This window comes from Cladophialophora yegresii, assembly GCF_000585515.1.
Source record: "Cladophialophora yegresii CBS 114405 chromosome Unknown aczIN-supercont1.2, whole genome shotgun sequence".
NCBI lineage: Eukaryota > Fungi > Ascomycota > Eurotiomycetes > Chaetothyriales > Herpotrichiellaceae > Cladophialophora > Cladophialophora yegresii.
This window is the reverse complement of record NW_006913046.1, coordinates 2,373,292-2,388,835: the sequence shown is the minus strand read 5'-3', so window position 1 is coordinate 2,388,835 and position 15,544 is coordinate 2,373,292. Positions and strand designations below refer to the sequence as shown.

Here is a 15,544-nt window from a genome sequence, read left to right as displayed (position 1 = left end):
GTGGATCTCGAACCTGGATTCTCTGAGCGATTTGACATCTTTGGCAGAGTGCAACAAGTCATGGTCTCACTGACACGGCCAACGGGCAAGCCATGGCCACTACCCACTATGGTTATCGGCAACGCTGTAGTAATGCTAAGCAGCACCTCCAAGTATGTACGAGCACAGAACCTCGGACGGGCGGCCGCACACCGATCTCGAGTGCTTCCTCGTGGCATAGCTCCGGGCACGACGTAGCTGGAAGAGCCTCTGTCGCCTTCCTTCTTGCCTGATTTCGCATCGCAACCGAAAGTTTGGGGGCATTTCTGTTGCATCCGTAACGCTGTTCTTTGCATTGGAGAGAAAAGAGGCGAAAGGTCATGTAACTCAAGCAATGAGGACAGAGGCTTGGCAGGGATTCGACCGACGTCGTTCTTCAGCCAATCAAACAGCCCACGTGGGATGGTCAAGCACTCTCAGTAGCCGGCGGCTGAAGCTTGGCACAACGCCTGGAGCCTCTTTTGGGAAAAGCCCCGCGCCAACCGCCACGCTTTGAACCTCGCTCGACTCCGCTTCGCATGCGCCCAGAACCAGACGCTCCGCCTGGCAGCAAATTTCGCTAGGTCTCCCGAGTTTGCTGACGCTGCAGACCAATTCGATGCGCCGTTTCTTCTTCTTCTGAAGCCAATATCAGCCTGTCCTGGCCCTTGCGTGCACACGACGGACCCAAAAAGGAGGGGCGCTGCAGTCCCGTGGGCCATAATCTGTGGCAAGGCATAAACACGAGATTGGACCTGACAAGACGTTGGTGCGAACGGCTTCGTGGTCGTGTACGGGATCGCCAATGGAATGCCATGGCCTGTTGTTTTCGCTTGTCACGCTTATCAGGTCTTGATGCATCTTGACTCTTCTGACCAACTGCTTGGACCACACATCATCTTGCATGAGGTAGTGGTTGTCAAAGCGCACGGCTCAGAGAGATTGCAGATCCGGTGCAATGTCCGTTTGTTGGATATCGATACAGAGTAATGAAATCAGAGCCAAGCGCCAGCAATCCCTAAGCTACGGCATCAGCGTGGGCACGTTGCGAGCGTACAGCCTCTGGTTTGTTCTGCTGTGGTAATGTTCGCAATGTTCATTAGGACACCACTCCAGTGGCGCACTCGGCGCCCAGAGAGCCCTAAGGCTTCTCGAAGGCTACGGTCCTCTGAGGCGAGTACGATGGAGTCCAGTGATCGCATCTCCCGCCCCTCTGCTATCATTCTTTGGCAATAGGATATGAGGTGAGCGACCTCCGAAAAAGTCTCTGAGCGTACCGTGCAAGACAGCGAGAGCTAGGACAATCCGATCCCTCCAACGTAGATCCCATTGGTGGCGAACGCATGGAAGCAGAGCAGTTAGCCAGTCAACACCCACGCTTGCTCGCAAAGGGCTCCCTTGTTCCTCTTGCGGTTCCTGGGTGCCGACCGATATCTTCGATCCCCCTTGTCGCTCATGTTGCCGTAAAACGCTTTTTTTCTTTTGGCCGCTGCGTGCCTTGCTCGGCTTTGATCATTGGATGCGACTAACACCTTGCCTGACTCCATCGCAGCCCTGGCTCATCCCAAGTGGGGAAAGTGGCATCGCCTACTTGTGTAGAGTTCGCCTTGTTGGCCCACAGGCACTCCACGCACCGCTGCAGATATCACTTCGCCTACGCTAGAGGTGCCCAGACAGCCATGACGGACACGATGTCACCTAGATCCTAGAAAGTATATGTAGCTCGCGTGCTGCCGGCTTGGGACTCGAACGCTCGGCTCTATTTCTTGTCTCTCAAGCAGGATCTCGTTTACCTCTTGTCTTGTCTTGACTTTTCTTGGGAATTCCTTGGTAGGCCAAGAGATCCATTCCTCCAAGGCGCCCCCATGGCGACGAAGACTTCCGGCGGCAACGCCGCCTTCCACAACTTCCATAACGACTTCGCCCACATCCAGGATCCAAATGAGCGACGTCGACTTGCTCTGGCCGAAATCGACAAGGCGCCCTTTGGCTGGTACCATATCCGCGCCATCATCGTGGCCGGCATTGGCTTCTTCACGGATGCCTACGACATTTTCGCCATCAACTTGGTGACTGCCATGTTGGGTGTTGTCTACTGGCAGGATGCTCCCAGCTCCAAGAATGCAGGAAAGATCCCGTCCAACTCCGACACTGCTATTAAGGTCGCAACGTCTGGTGGCACGGTTATTGGCCAGCTCGGCTTCGGCTGGCTAGCTGATGTTGTTGGTCGCAAGAGAATGTACGGCCTCGAGTTGATTCTCATCATCTTCGCAACTCTCGCCCAGGCTCTCTCTTCCGACTCTCCTGCCATCTCCGTTGTCGGTCTGATCATCTTCTGGCGCGTGATGATGGGCATCGGCATTGGTGGCGATTATCCACTTTCCTCTATTATCACTTCTGAGTAAGTCGCCTTGAACCCTCACCTCGGCCTCTCCTTGCTAAGCCTGCTTCCAGATTTGCCACCACCAAGTGGAGAGGTGCTATGATGGGTGCTGTCTTTGCCATGCAGGGCATTGGTCAATTCACTGCTGCCATTATTGCTCTGATCGTCGTGTCCGGCTTCCACAACTCTCTCAAGACTGCCGCGACAGTTGGTGCCTGCGACGGTGTCTGCCAGCTCGCCGTTGACAAAATGTGGCGTGTGATTATCGGTTTTGGGGCGGTGCCGGGCTGCATTGCTCTGTACTTCCGACTCACCATTCCCGAAACTCCTCGCTACACTTTTGACGTTGCCCGCGACTCCGAGAAAGCCGTCGAAGATGTCAAAGCCTACCGATCTGGTCAACGTGAGGGCAAGCCCGACGAAGTCAGCCGTGCCGCCGTCCTCCAAGACTCTCGCCAACGTCTTGACCCGCCCAAGGCCAGCTGGCGCGATTTCTGGCGCCACTACAGCCAATGGAGACACGGAAAGATCCTCCTCGGAACTGCAGGATCTTGGTTCTTCCTCGGTAAGATATCCCCTCTGCAACCATGTTGCTGCCGGATTGCATACACTAACACCTCCCGACAGATGTGGCTTTCTACGGTCTTGGTCTCAATAACTCCATCATTCTTCAGGCCATCGGTTACGCCAAGGGTGACGACGTCTACGAGATTTTCCGCAACACTGCTGTTGGCAATTTGATCATCGTCTGCGCCGGCGCCATTCCCGGTTACTGGGTCACCGTTGCAACCGTCGACACGCTCGGCCGCAAGCCTATCCAGATGATGGGCTTCATCCTTCTGACCATCATCTTCATCATCATTGGCTTCGCATACAGCCACTTGGGCGAGGGTGGTCTTCTGGCCCTGTACGTTTTGGCCCAATTCTTCTTCAACTTCGGACCCAACGCCACCACGTTCATCGTCCCCGGCGAGTGCTTCCCCACCCGCTATCGATCTACCTCGCACGGTATCTCCGCCGCTTCGGGCAAAGTCGGTGCCATCGTTGCGCAGACTGTCTTCGGACCTCTCCGAACAAAGGGCCACCCTACTACAGCGAACCCATCGCCCTGGCTCAACCATGTCATGCAAATCTTTGCCTTGTTCATGCTCTGCGGCTGTTTCACCACTCTGCTCATCCCCGAGACCAAGCGCAAGACCCTCGAGGAGCTCGCCGGCGAAGTTCCAGGCACCAAGAACTACGACCCCGAGTCTGCTGGTCATCGCAAGGAGTCGTACGTCCCTCCCGCCTCCAACGAGCCTCTCGCGGCGAATGGCGAGAAGACCGCGTAAAGGATTCTTGCCAGCAGAACAGCCAGCCTGTCATTTCCTAGATACACAACCTTTACGTTGTACGTTAGCGGTGTAAACCAGGTTTCCATGAAGATTGGATAATAGGGTTGTAGATTAATCAAGAATGAAGTATACATTATTTCAACATGGTTCGCTGTTCTCGATCCCATCCTCAGTATTCACCTGAAACATTTTCCGTAAAGAGGTGTTAGTTGATGTCCTTTTTGGCACTCACCAGGCTGTCGGGACTCGAGGTAAGGATCACGTCTCCATCGAATCTGGCAGGCCTTCTCTGCATGCCTTCTTGACGATCATTTCCCAGTGCACCCGTCCCACATGCTCACAGAATGATTTGAGGCCCTCGGATTGGCCCATTGCGGATGAGGCGTCCACGGACAGGGCCGGATATCAAGCCCGAGCTAAGCACCGGCAGGAAAGCTTGCAGAAAGCTTACGCGGCAGCTATGCATGCAGTCCGGACCGCTCGGAAGCACGATCTTCAGTCGTCACGGGTTTGTCCTGCAGATTAGATAGTCGAGTCAAGGGTCGAGGCAAGCTAAGGGTAGGGCATGTGTGGAAACAGGTACGAGTAGGAACAGGGAAAGCCAGAGGGCGAAATCCTGGGGAAAGACAGGGTCAGGGATCATCGGTAAAGAGTCGAGACATCTTAGTCCCAGGCCCAGACCGAGAAACTGATTCTGTACCTGCTCCGGCTATGAGTAGGGTCTGCCTCTCACTCATTGGGCTTGACGTCTGCATCATCAGAGGTGCGATGGCGGAATGTGCGGTGTCATTCGGTCGCGGTTGGCTTCTTTCCATTTCTGACGCTGTTTCTGCTCGTAGCTGAACGATTCATGGTTTCCCAGGTGCTCATGATCATATGCCCGCCCTGTATCGTGGATTGCCCCACAACATTCCATTTCGTGTGACATGACCATCCTCGCCTCCGTAACGTTGCGTCGCTAATCCGAATTCGGCCTTCAACCAGGACTCCAGGCAAACGTCCTGGACCTGGGGCCTTGCCGGGCAATTCATGAGAAGCGGTTCACCCTAACGTGATGAAGTGCATGTCAAAAGTCCAAGCGTTGTAGACGGACAGCCACCGCGGACTGGTCAGTCGTTCCGTGCTTGAGGGTTTGCCGTGCACGCGTGACAGGAACAGGTGGGTGACAGGTTCAGGGCTTTTCGGATTTGAATTATCTACGGTCGAGCATAGGTGCTGCACACCACGAAGCACGGAGTCCTGTTGAGCATAGCACCAGCCAGTGACGATGTATTATTGCGGAGCATACAGGCACGACCCGAAGGCGCCCGCGGCTTCATTTTCACAATGCGTGTAACTACTGAGTAGGCTCTCGGCAAGCACGCGAGCTTGATAGCTCTGTTTCTTCCCGAAATGCGTAGCTTGTTCTTCTGCAAGAGCGGAAGACGAGTAGCAGCTCCTGAGGCGATCGGCTGGGAATTGCTCCTGCTGCGGCCATGGCTTGGACCAGCCTGAGAAGGCGACTCGCTAAGGTGCCTCGCAGGTCAAATGCAAGCAGCGCCCCCATGCCCGCGGGCTCAGCCCCGATGGCTTTCCAGCCTGATCAGGATGATACTCTTCTTATCGACTTTCCCATTGAACCACATTTGCATCCCTTTCGCTGGACTATTGCTGTGATCAGCACACCTGCACAAGATGCACCACCGAATTTGTGGTGAGGACGTCATGCACGACTTTTATTACACCAAGCTATTGGTCGACGAGTCCAAGTTCAAGCCTCGCGTGGGACTCCTTTGCGTGGACGTATTGGATTCCGAGGTGAGAACTCTTCCACGCCAGATGTACGCGCGGGCTGACACCTTTTCAGGCTGCCGGGCACCCAGTTGTACTGGAGCGAGACATCACTGAGGATCAGGTCCAAGACTGGCTTGCCCAAGATGACCCTCCATCGTCACAGAGCAGTCAAGATGGCAATCAGGGGAGAGTTCGCAGCCGACTCCGCGTGCTGATTGGCAGCCCGGAGCAACACTCAAGCGATGCAGAGATTCTACCGCTACCAATGTCCCGCGAGACGTTCGAGGCAGTCAGAACCACGTGGAACATGCCTAAGGAGCTGTTGCGCATGATGTTAAGTACCCTGCCGATCGCCACGCCGATTCAGACGCTGAATGACTTGGCACAACCCGTCAACGGCCTGATGATGAGAAGCGCCAGATCAAGAGACTGGAACTTCTGTCTCGGACTAGTCCACAATGCCGAGACTGGAACGGTCCATGCGATTGTCAACGGATTGCAGGGGGAAGAGATCGCCCAGTTGCTGACGTGTCTGCGAGAATCACGCTCATGTCTGTCCGAGCCAATGTTGCTACCTATTTTCTTGCTCGAGCTCAAAGTCCACTACTTCGCAGTCCTGCTGGAGAACCGAGCGGAAAGGATTGAAGGGATTGAGCTGGACACCGGAATGAAGCACGAGTTCTCTCTGAGTGCGAAACGGAAAGAGGCAAGACATAGGGAAAGAGAGAAGCTACTCAAGGACCTTAACTTCGATGAGATCACTCAGAAGTTGACAGGCGGTACAGGCACTTTGGCGTTCTGCGATATGACCTTTGCCTCTAGCTTGAGAGCGTTAGAGCGTGTCTGCTTGGTCAAGGAACGAATTCGCTGTCTTCGCAACCACCGGCCGGATAGAATCAATGCTGCCGGCGCCAACGCCGTCGATACACGGATAGCATACCTCCGAGAGCTGATTGTTGGGGCCCAGGCGCACAGTGGAGTGTTGTCGGCGAGAACAAAGGCTCAGGTTCAAACGGTGCGTAAGATGTCGAAGAATGACTCACTGCGGAAGCTTCTGACGGTCCACCTAGGTCTACAGCATGATCGGTCAAAAAGACAACAAGCTCAACATCGAAACGGCAGCAGCGTCCCGAGATATTGCAGAGATCAGCCTTCGCCACAACACTGCCATGAAAGAAATGGCCGTAGACTCACGGAACATCGCCATACTCACTCGGCAAGACAGCACAGATATGCGTATTATCGCGGTCGTCACACTGCTATTTCTACCTGGGACTTTCATGGCGGCACTGTTCAGCGCCGACTTCTTCGATTTCTCTCCAAGAGATACCAATGAGGTCGTTTCCAAGTGGATTTGGCTCTATTTTGTCTTGACAGGTGCTGCCACTCTTGTCGTCTTCGGTGGCTGGTACCTGTTTTCACACAGACAGAACAAGAAGATAGTGGCTGCGATGAACACTGATGCACGCCCTCCGTTGATGAGCGATCGCGATGACCTTGAATCTGGCATCACAGCCTTGCCGGCACCACCAGACGCAAGGCCATTGTGGACGGCGCGCTCAATGTCAACCGGGGAGATGGAACTCGTCTCCTCTTTTGGACGCTCGGCAGATGCTCTCAAATAGACATCTCTCCAGTTTCTACGGAACGATCTCTCGGAGAGCGGCATATAGGAAACATATATGACTGAACCTCAGCATGGGGCGCCGGCCGCTTGCGCACTTACTGTCCAAGAGCATTGCTCCCGCCTTTCATAATATTGAGGTCGGAGCCAGACGCTGTCACTGGCGGCATTTCCCCGTTCTAGAGTACGGAATGGGCTATCATGAACGATGTGCAGTCTTCAATGCGGATCTCAGCCTTCCGTTGGCAACTGAACCGTGCCGTGGGAAATGTGCAGTTGCGCTGCTCCGAGATGGGGCTCCCATTCACAGCAGCCAGCCTTCCGTCCACTAACATGGCTTCCAGATACTTCTTGAATATGACGAGCTACAGCAGGCCATCGCCGTCCAGATCTCCCCCGCCTAAGATCGCCCAGGCCTGCACGGCTGTGCCGGTGTCTGGGAACCGATCGATCTGTGCCCTGTTGACACCGAATTAGAGAGCGTGTTGATCCCAAGTTCGAAGCGCTACCTCGTACTCGATTCTGCTGGAAGTCGAGAACCCACGACAAGACGCGATCGTCAGATGCAAACTCCTTGGGAAATTCGTGCACGGGATTTTCTCCTCTGCACCAGGCTTGTGTCTGCTCTTTCGAACCACTGAAAGCTACCACATCAAAAACATGATAGCAACGGCTACTACTATTGGCCGGCCAGCTGGTAAAGTACTCCGGCTGATCAAGTTACAGTAACAAGCTCCAACCGAGCTTCAGAAGGGTAAGTCCATCCTTTCCGTTCGATCCCATGAATAGCGGGGGTGGCATTCGTCGACATCATGCCAAGGAACTACGAGCTGCCCTTGTCGTCCTCGTGCAACCATTCCGCACGCTGCAGCTTCATCATTGGAGGGCAGGCTGCGTGCTCACCAGAAAATATGCGGCCAAGGCCATGGCCTCGGTTGATTACAGGCGAACCGTCATCCCTCGCGGGGTTGTGTTGCTTTGCTATATCACATTCAACCTAGCAGACAAGGTCCTGCCTGCGTTGAGCGGCCAATCCATCCACGAAGCTGTCCGCAAGATGCAGGTACAACAGACACGTTGTCCCAGGGTGGCTGCGATTTGCTCGATAACAGAGCTCTAGCAGAATCGGGTGGGATTTGCGCAGCTAGACGCCCAGCTCTTCCCAAGCTCCGACACAGGAAGCTCCCCAGAGCTCCAAGCTCACACAACTTCCTGAATCCGACGACATGGCGCCTGTCGTTTAATTCACGTGTGATCATGACGGAGCCCCATCTTGCATCGGCATGAACTCCAGCAGTCCGTTTACCGGACTAAGGTAAGGATAGATGGCCAGCTACAAAAAGAGTCGTGTCCCGCTATGCAGTCCCTTTTCTCTCGTGCTTCTTCGCAGGTAGGGTGTAGCCATCGCAACTACGGAACCTAGCTCAAGACTCAGATCCAAGATGCGTGCGACAACCAGCAGCGTAGCCCTTTTGGCATTGGCGGCCAACCTCGCTGCCGCCGTGCCCGTCAAGAAGCCCCGCTGGCAACATCCAGTGCCCGATGACTACCTTGTCTCTCTAGGCCCCCGTCCTTACTACCTCGTCCAGAATATGACGGACAGCCCTCTCAAGCAGCAGCTTGAGGCATGCTACAATAAACCCGTGGGTATTCACGGTTGGAGCATTGGCCATCGCGGCGGTGGGACCCTACAAATCCCAGAAGAGACAACGCAGTCCACCGAGGCCGGCGCGCGTATGGGCGCCGGTGTCCTCGAATGCGACGTCGCATTCACCTCGGATCTCGAGCTTGTCTGCAGGCACGATATCTGCGACTTGCACACGACGACCGACATCCTCCTCCGACCCGAGTTGGCAGCGAAGGTGAGTCAGAAGCCATGAGTCTCTGGGTCATCTGTCAACATGGTCAAGTCCGCTGACATTGTCCTGCGAGAAATGTAGTGCCGAGTCCCATTCACACCGGCCAACGCAACATCCCCAGCGAACGCTCTGTGCTGCACCGCCGACATCACATTGGCCGAGTATGGAACTCTGTGCAGCAAGATGGACGGCTTCAACCGATCCGCCACCACGGTAGAAGCCTACCAACACGGCACCCCGTCGTTCCGAACCGACCTATACAACACCTGCGGCCAAGTCATGACGCTCGAGAGCTACATCGACCTCGTGGACTCGCTGCCGGGCTACCGCAACTTCACGCCGGAGCTGAAGACCCCACCCAGCGCCGTCCCCATGCCGTTCAAGGGCTACACCCAGGCCCAGTACGCACGGGACATGATCAACACGTTCGTGAAAAAGGGCATCGCCGCCGAGCGCGTGTGGCCCCAGTCCTTCAACCCGGCCGACATCTACCTCTGGCTGAACGAGTTCCCCCAGTGGGGCGCCCAGGCCGTCTACCTGGATGAGGACGCCGACGTGGCCTCGAACTACACCGCCGCGGTGGCCAAGTTACCCGCCCTCAAGGCCTCGGGGGTCAACATCATCGCCCCGCCGTACAACTACCTGCTCTCTGTCGGCGGGCCCAACAATGACTCGATCGTGCCGTCCATGTACGCCACGGCCGCGAAGGAAGCCGGCCTGGACATCATCGCTTGGTCGTTTGAGCGGTCGGGTCCGCTCGATCTCGTTGAGGAGAATGGCGACTACTACTGGTCGTCCGTCGCCCCGATCGTCTCCTACGATGGGCAAGTGTACGAGGCCCTGGACGTGCTGGGCCGCGAAATCGGCATCATCGGCATGTTTTCCGACTGGTCCGCCACCGTCAGCTACTATGCCAACTGCTTCGATCTGGCGGGGCCACAAGGGGGCAAGTACTATTGAGCCGCAGAAGCCTAGACCTGAACGGACCTGGGGTGGATGGGGGCCGATAGAAAGGATCATGCGGGCCGAGCACGAGCGGGCGGACAAGGACGATGATAAACACGACGACGTTTAATGAAGTTCAAGTAATCTACACACCCTATCTGTATATAGTTGTCTATGAAAAAGAGAGCCAAAACACCAAACGCGTGTTGGACCTGGTTATGACAAGCTGCCTAGTATTCATGCCTGTCTTCCCAACTGATCGGTACTCGAGTTCCCCCATCAAGGCGCGCAACACACCCAGAACAACCACCAAACGTAGTATGTCCGTAGGTGCTGTACCGTACCGTGTCTCCTCGCTGCTATCATCACCACAATTCCCGCCATGCTGAGAGTATGCCGGGCTGGCCGGGATGTTTACCAAGGTAGCAATATTCAGCACGGGTATCGTGGCCTCGTTCTGGGTCTCGGTCTGGTCCTCGTCCTGGTTCTCGTTCTCCGTCGGGCTGTTGAGATCCAGGACAGTCCGTACATTGCGTACAAGTGCGGGCCTCACGACCGCTTCAATCATGTACTCGCTTGATGCGGACTGACGGGAACAATACCGACGTTGAGTATGGTGCAGCCACGGCCGCACTTTGACGAATCCTTAAATAATTCTTGACTGTCTTTTGACTCTCAAGAGAACTCTTCGACTCTAGTCTCTAAGATGCTGGACATGTATGCACAGATGTGAACGTTACCGGATGTATTTGTGCTTGTCCCCGCATATATACACTGTAGTACACTCGGCCCGGTGAAACCATGGCCCGGGAAACTATAATGGAAGTGAGGTCGACGCGCTCACGATCAGGAAGCGCCTCCGCACAGCGATGCTCTGTCACTTTCACTTCTCACCTTAGGATATCACGATTCTGGGTCATGCGTCTCATCCCACTCCCTCAACCACGCCTTCACCGCTTGCAGCTCCCTGTTCTTCGCGTCCACGACGGCGCCCTGGGCACATCGATGCTCTCATTCTTGAACACGCCTGGGAAATCCCACTCATGAAAACCCCCCGTCGATGACGATCTGCGGTTCGCTTACCGTCCCGTTGCTCCCTAGCCTGGGATTCGGCGTCCCGTCCTCGAGAACCGCCGCCAGTTGGACCTAGAGTACGGAACCAATCGAGTTGGCCTGTCGAGATCGTCAGACGGGGATAACTCAGGTTGAAGCCGCCGTACTCGTTCAGCCGCTCCAGTATAGGGCCATAGCTGATGCTATACGTGGCGTGGCATCGATCCAGGGGAACTACGAGGGCGTTGCTGTGCGGGAGACGAGGGGCAAAGCGTTGGGGATGCCCCGGTGTGCCTGGTGTATAGCCTGTATCGAATTGACCCATTTGGGTGCAGAGGAGCCAGTTGAAGGGTGCCCCTTGGTCCAAGGCGAGGCAGTCTGCTGGGGCCTGTGCTGCGCAGAAAGTATAGGTGCTGCGGAAGTAGGAGAAGAGATTGAGAAGCGGGCAGTAGAGTGATGTTGCGTTGGGGGTTGCTGTCGCGTTGGTGTAGGAGAGGAGGGAGTGCGCTGTTGGCTGAAGGGAGGGGCCGGCTGAGGGCGGCGAGGTCTGCGAAGTGAGCATGCCGCAGTATGAGCCACGGGCGTGTAAGATATTTTCGATCAGTCAAATCACACGACGAATCCTCCTCGAGCGAAGGGCCGCGCACCGGTGAATGGGAAAGGCTCGCCATTCCATATCTGTTGCCAAGCCGACAACGGCGGCAACGCTCCCGCCAGCATGAATATAATGTCGGGATACGTCGAGGCCTGCGAAACATTAAAGGCAGTGTTCACTCGGACATGGCTGTCTTGTTGCCGCTGGTATAGACGTTGTCCATCAGACTCATCAGTTGTTGGATTGTTGAAACACAGTTGGCAGGTCCGTACCGCCGTATCACATCAAAGCTCGGCCAATTATCGATCAGCCCGGTGGTGACTCCGGAGAAGGTCAGGCCGCCCCAGAAGACATTTGTGTGCGGCGCATAGCAGGAGATGTTGTGGAAGTGGTCGATCGGCGTGGTGAAGTTCTGCTGTCTGCTCCAGCGTCAGTCCTGTTTTGCGCGCCTCGTCGACAGGGATCGTGATCAGCCCTTCGGAAGAGCTGACGGATATCTGGCCAGGAGATCGTCTCCTTGCGACTGCCGTTTCGCAACGGATTGCACCCTCTCGAATGCCCTGCTCAGCAGTCAGACATTATTCCGGGACACCTCTGGAAAACTTACCTTCCTGCTCCAGCCGTCAGGAGAAGCGTAAAACATGCCAAGTTGGCGGCCATCTTGTAGACGTACAGGACCTTCGGCTCAACCATTCTCACAATGCGCTGCTCCTGGCATTATTATACGTCGTCCGCAAAAGCACACGGTCGTCGGCATCTTGTCCCCGAGCGTAGATAGCCCTGGCGATGAACGCGTCTCATGTTGCTGCGGCTTCCGGGCGGATGTGCGCCCTATACGTGTAATCTGGGCAGGATCCGGCGTACAATCCAGAAGGACTCGTAGGATGGACCGCATGATACCTAGGTAGAGTATTCATACACAGAAAGCCGCGATGGATTCAATGTTTCAGCCTGGTCCATCTGGAAGACGTCGCTGACCCGTGAGCCAAGCAAAGATCGACAGCTTCTCACGTACGAGGTACTCGTATGCATTCAGAAGTACCATCCTACCTGGTACGAGGTAGGTAGGTACCTTATGGGCGCGCGGCGAGGAACGCGTACGCTTAGTCCTACGTCTGTACTAGAGTACGCCGTATCCACCCGGCAAATAGGCATTGGTCAAGCAATCTTGGTAGAGCCGCTTTAGTGCCTCCCTAAATCCGCGCCCAGGCTTAGAAAGTACTAAGTACTCCGTACAGTCGACCAATTACTCAGCCATACCCCCTTTCCGCTTTCGTACTCGCGCCCCCAAAATGTCTCAATAGTAGAAGTTAATTTCTAGCTTCCCTCGATAGACCCCGGAGCCCTAGCGGATGGCATACCGACTATCTGCGAATGCAAGATTCACAGAATGGCCATGAATTTTGAAAAAGTGAGACTGGTCGAGGAGCCTGAAGGGCCGGCACAGCACGGGAACTGCATGAGTGCGTTCATGACCGCACCCGTCGACGTCTAGACATCCTCGCACGGAACGGCCGCTATGGGCATCAACAGCCCGAACCCTCATGAGGTGAAAAGACGTCACGGCGCTACGTGAGCTCTGCGAACTCCTATTGCTCTCAATGTCGGCGTCCCTCGATGGTCTCGAACCAGCTTCCTCTCTGCCGAAGGGATCTCCTTCTCACATTTGGAGCGGTCTCCAGCTATATGGCCGGAATATCTCGCATATCCAGAGGGCGTGTGTCGGGCCATATGCCTCTGGAACTCCAATGACAAGAGGCCCGACGAAGCACGCTGCACACGCCGACTCAACGTATACCATGATCACTGACCGGATGGACTCCGTGAGCGGCTTTCATCATCGTCCCTGAAGAGCACCACCATAGTGTCGTGATCGCTCTGTATACCGTGAGTGCTTACCACTGCATCCACCACTGCATCCGTCCCCATCCTTCCCCTTACCCACTTGGGACCTCAAGAGCCTGCCTACCTCTGAAACACAACAGCTGTGCCTCCAAGTAAGTCGAAGCTTCCAGCATCTGACTGAACCACCACGCAACAACCAGACCAGCATAAAACCACTCTACTCCTACTGTCTTCGCATAAGTCACGTCTCGACACCTCCAGTTTGTTGGGTCTCAGGACGCTGCAGGCGGAAATTGCTCTACCTATACAGATATGGTAGGTCAAGTCCTGAGGCCGCGCGAAGAACGGCTTGTTGCGCCATGTTCAACTCGGTGCTGGAGCGAGCAAGGGTGAATGAATGTGGCAATCCTGGCACCAAAGGTTGTCTGCTCAACCCAAACATTGGTCGAAAACGCGCCTCAGAACGCAAACTGAGCAGTCATCTGAAAACCAGAACACGCTTCGTTCCTCCTTCGTAGAGCATCCATCCATCGTGTGCAATCATGGATGACTCTCGTGTCATCCGTTGCTGGTGTTGCATGGGAGTCAGAAGAAGTCATGGTCCTGGTTTTCGGCCGTATACATTGACACTGGCATTGGTTGTCAGTAATCGAGAGGCAGAACAGCATGATGTCGAGTACCCACAATTTAACATAGGTATGAATATTCCGATCGAGGATTTCTCGTCTCGTGTGCGCGAGCATGACCGCGAGTTGAGCACGCTCCATGCCCAGCAGAGCGGTAGCCCCTCGCTCAAACCCAGCCTGAGCATATTGGAAGAAGTTCTGCATCTCGAGTTTCCCTATGGTCTTCAGGCGCCGATCCTTTGGCCAATCATTCGTGGGCATCTTGAACACTGTCTCGTGGACGTCCTCGAAGCCCCGGTCCCGGAGTTGATCCTTCCACAGCCGGTAGGCGTGGCCGTCCAGGCCCATCGCTTCTGCGATTTTGAAGAATATGTTGCCCATTTCGACGTACTGGGAGTCCGGAGGACACGTTCCGTCATCACATGTGACTTCAGGGACTGTAACGGCGAGTTCGAAGTAACCGCCAGGTCGAAGATGGTCATATGCTTGTGAGATGAGCGCGGGCCAATCTCGAATAGCGAAGATGAATTCTCGGGCGTGGATCAAATCGAACGAATTCCGGCGAAACTCCCAGTCCGTCTCTACGTCTAGAATCTCGAACTGGCAATTGGGAGATACCCAGCTTGGTTGCACGGCTGCAATGTCGACGCCAATCACCCGTGCTGAGGGATAGAGGTCGGCGGCCTCAATGGCCCAGATTCCGCTGCCGGTGCCTAGGTCCAGGATGTTCTGTGGCTGCGGATCGATCGGAGCGAGGTGAAGCCGTCCTTCGTACATCAAGAAGAACTTGTAGTGCTGAAGGTCGTTGCGATCCTGTTCCGCGTCGTCGATGGGGAGGCCGTAGAAGTGTTTTCCGTAGACCGCCCACCGGCGACCGTACTCCTCAATCCCATTACGGATTTCCGATGCTATGCTGTGCTTCAGGTCAGAAAATCAGTGCCGGGACTGCCGGTGTGTCCTCCATACCTGGTCACATAGCTCGTACCCGCCGAGTTGGTGTCGTAGCCCTCGTCGTCCACCGGGATGTGATCATCTGGTTCCATGTGCGGCGAAGAACGCACTGCTGTGTGACGCGAGTGTCAATGTCGCGTGCCAGAGACCCGAGGGGAATCACCATGTAAGTTTTGAGGAGATGGGAAGTCCCATCAGAGAGGGGCTGCGAGGCACTTTTACAAGAAGAAAACAAGGTTCACGCCGGGTTGAGGGGAGGCAGGGGGAAGGGCTCTCCCTCGGGCCATAGTTGCTCGGTAGGCATTGCTACAGTACAACCTTGATTCGGGGGTGGCCGGAAACTTCAGCCTGGCACGCCTAGGGGTGTCTGCCACGTGCGGGCTGGCAACCTACCGTAGCCTAGCTGCCTAAGGGCTCGCATGATAACATCCCGGCCCACTAGTTCAGTGGCGGGCATGAACCCCGCCTAAGTCAACCGCTGCAGGCCAGCTCAATAAAACCCCGCCTTCAAGCTCGTTAAAGTGCACAAGTACTACCT

The 15,544-nt window shown here is 55.4% G+C and overlaps 4 protein-coding genes across 4 annotated transcripts; 3 read left to right on the top strand and 1 right to left on the bottom strand.

Annotated features, from left to right (window-relative positions):
• Positions 1-1,883: 1,883 nt before the first annotated feature.
• A1O7_02790 (MFS transporter, PHS family, inorganic phosphate transporter) lies at positions 1,884-3,732 on the top strand (the record flags this gene model as incomplete). The annotated part of the gene is made up of 3 exons (XM_007756820.1): positions 1,884-2,419; positions 2,473-2,966; positions 3,029-3,732. 3 exons carry the CDS (start codon positions 1,884-1,886, stop codon positions 3,730-3,732), a joined length of 1,734 nt encoding a protein of 577 aa, XP_007755010.1.
• A 1,677-nt stretch (positions 3,733-5,409) lies between these two features.
• On the top strand, positions 5,410-7,133 carry A1O7_02789 (uncharacterized protein; the record flags this gene model as incomplete). Its single annotated transcript, XM_007756819.1, has 3 exons — positions 5,410-5,532; positions 5,582-6,523; positions 6,579-7,133. The coding sequence occupies 3 exons, from the start codon at positions 5,410-5,412 to the stop codon at positions 7,131-7,133; spliced, it is 1,620 nt and encodes a 539-aa protein (XP_007755009.1).
• A 1,441-nt stretch (positions 7,134-8,574) lies between these two features.
• A1O7_02788 (glycerophosphoryl diester phosphodiesterase) lies at positions 8,575-9,951 on the top strand (the record flags this gene model as incomplete). The annotated part of the gene is made up of 2 exons (XM_007756818.1): positions 8,575-8,994; positions 9,073-9,951. 2 exons carry the CDS (start codon positions 8,575-8,577, stop codon positions 9,949-9,951), a joined length of 1,299 nt encoding a protein of 432 aa, XP_007755008.1.
• Positions 9,952-14,024: 4,073 nt separating this feature from the next.
• Positions 14,025-15,098, bottom strand: A1O7_02787 (uncharacterized protein; the record flags this gene model as incomplete). The annotated part of the gene is made up of 3 exons (XM_007756817.1): positions 14,025-14,058; positions 14,114-14,968; positions 15,022-15,098. 3 exons carry the CDS (start codon positions 15,096-15,098, stop codon positions 14,025-14,027), a joined length of 966 nt encoding a protein of 321 aa, XP_007755007.1.
• Positions 15,099-15,544: the final 446 nt, after the last annotated feature.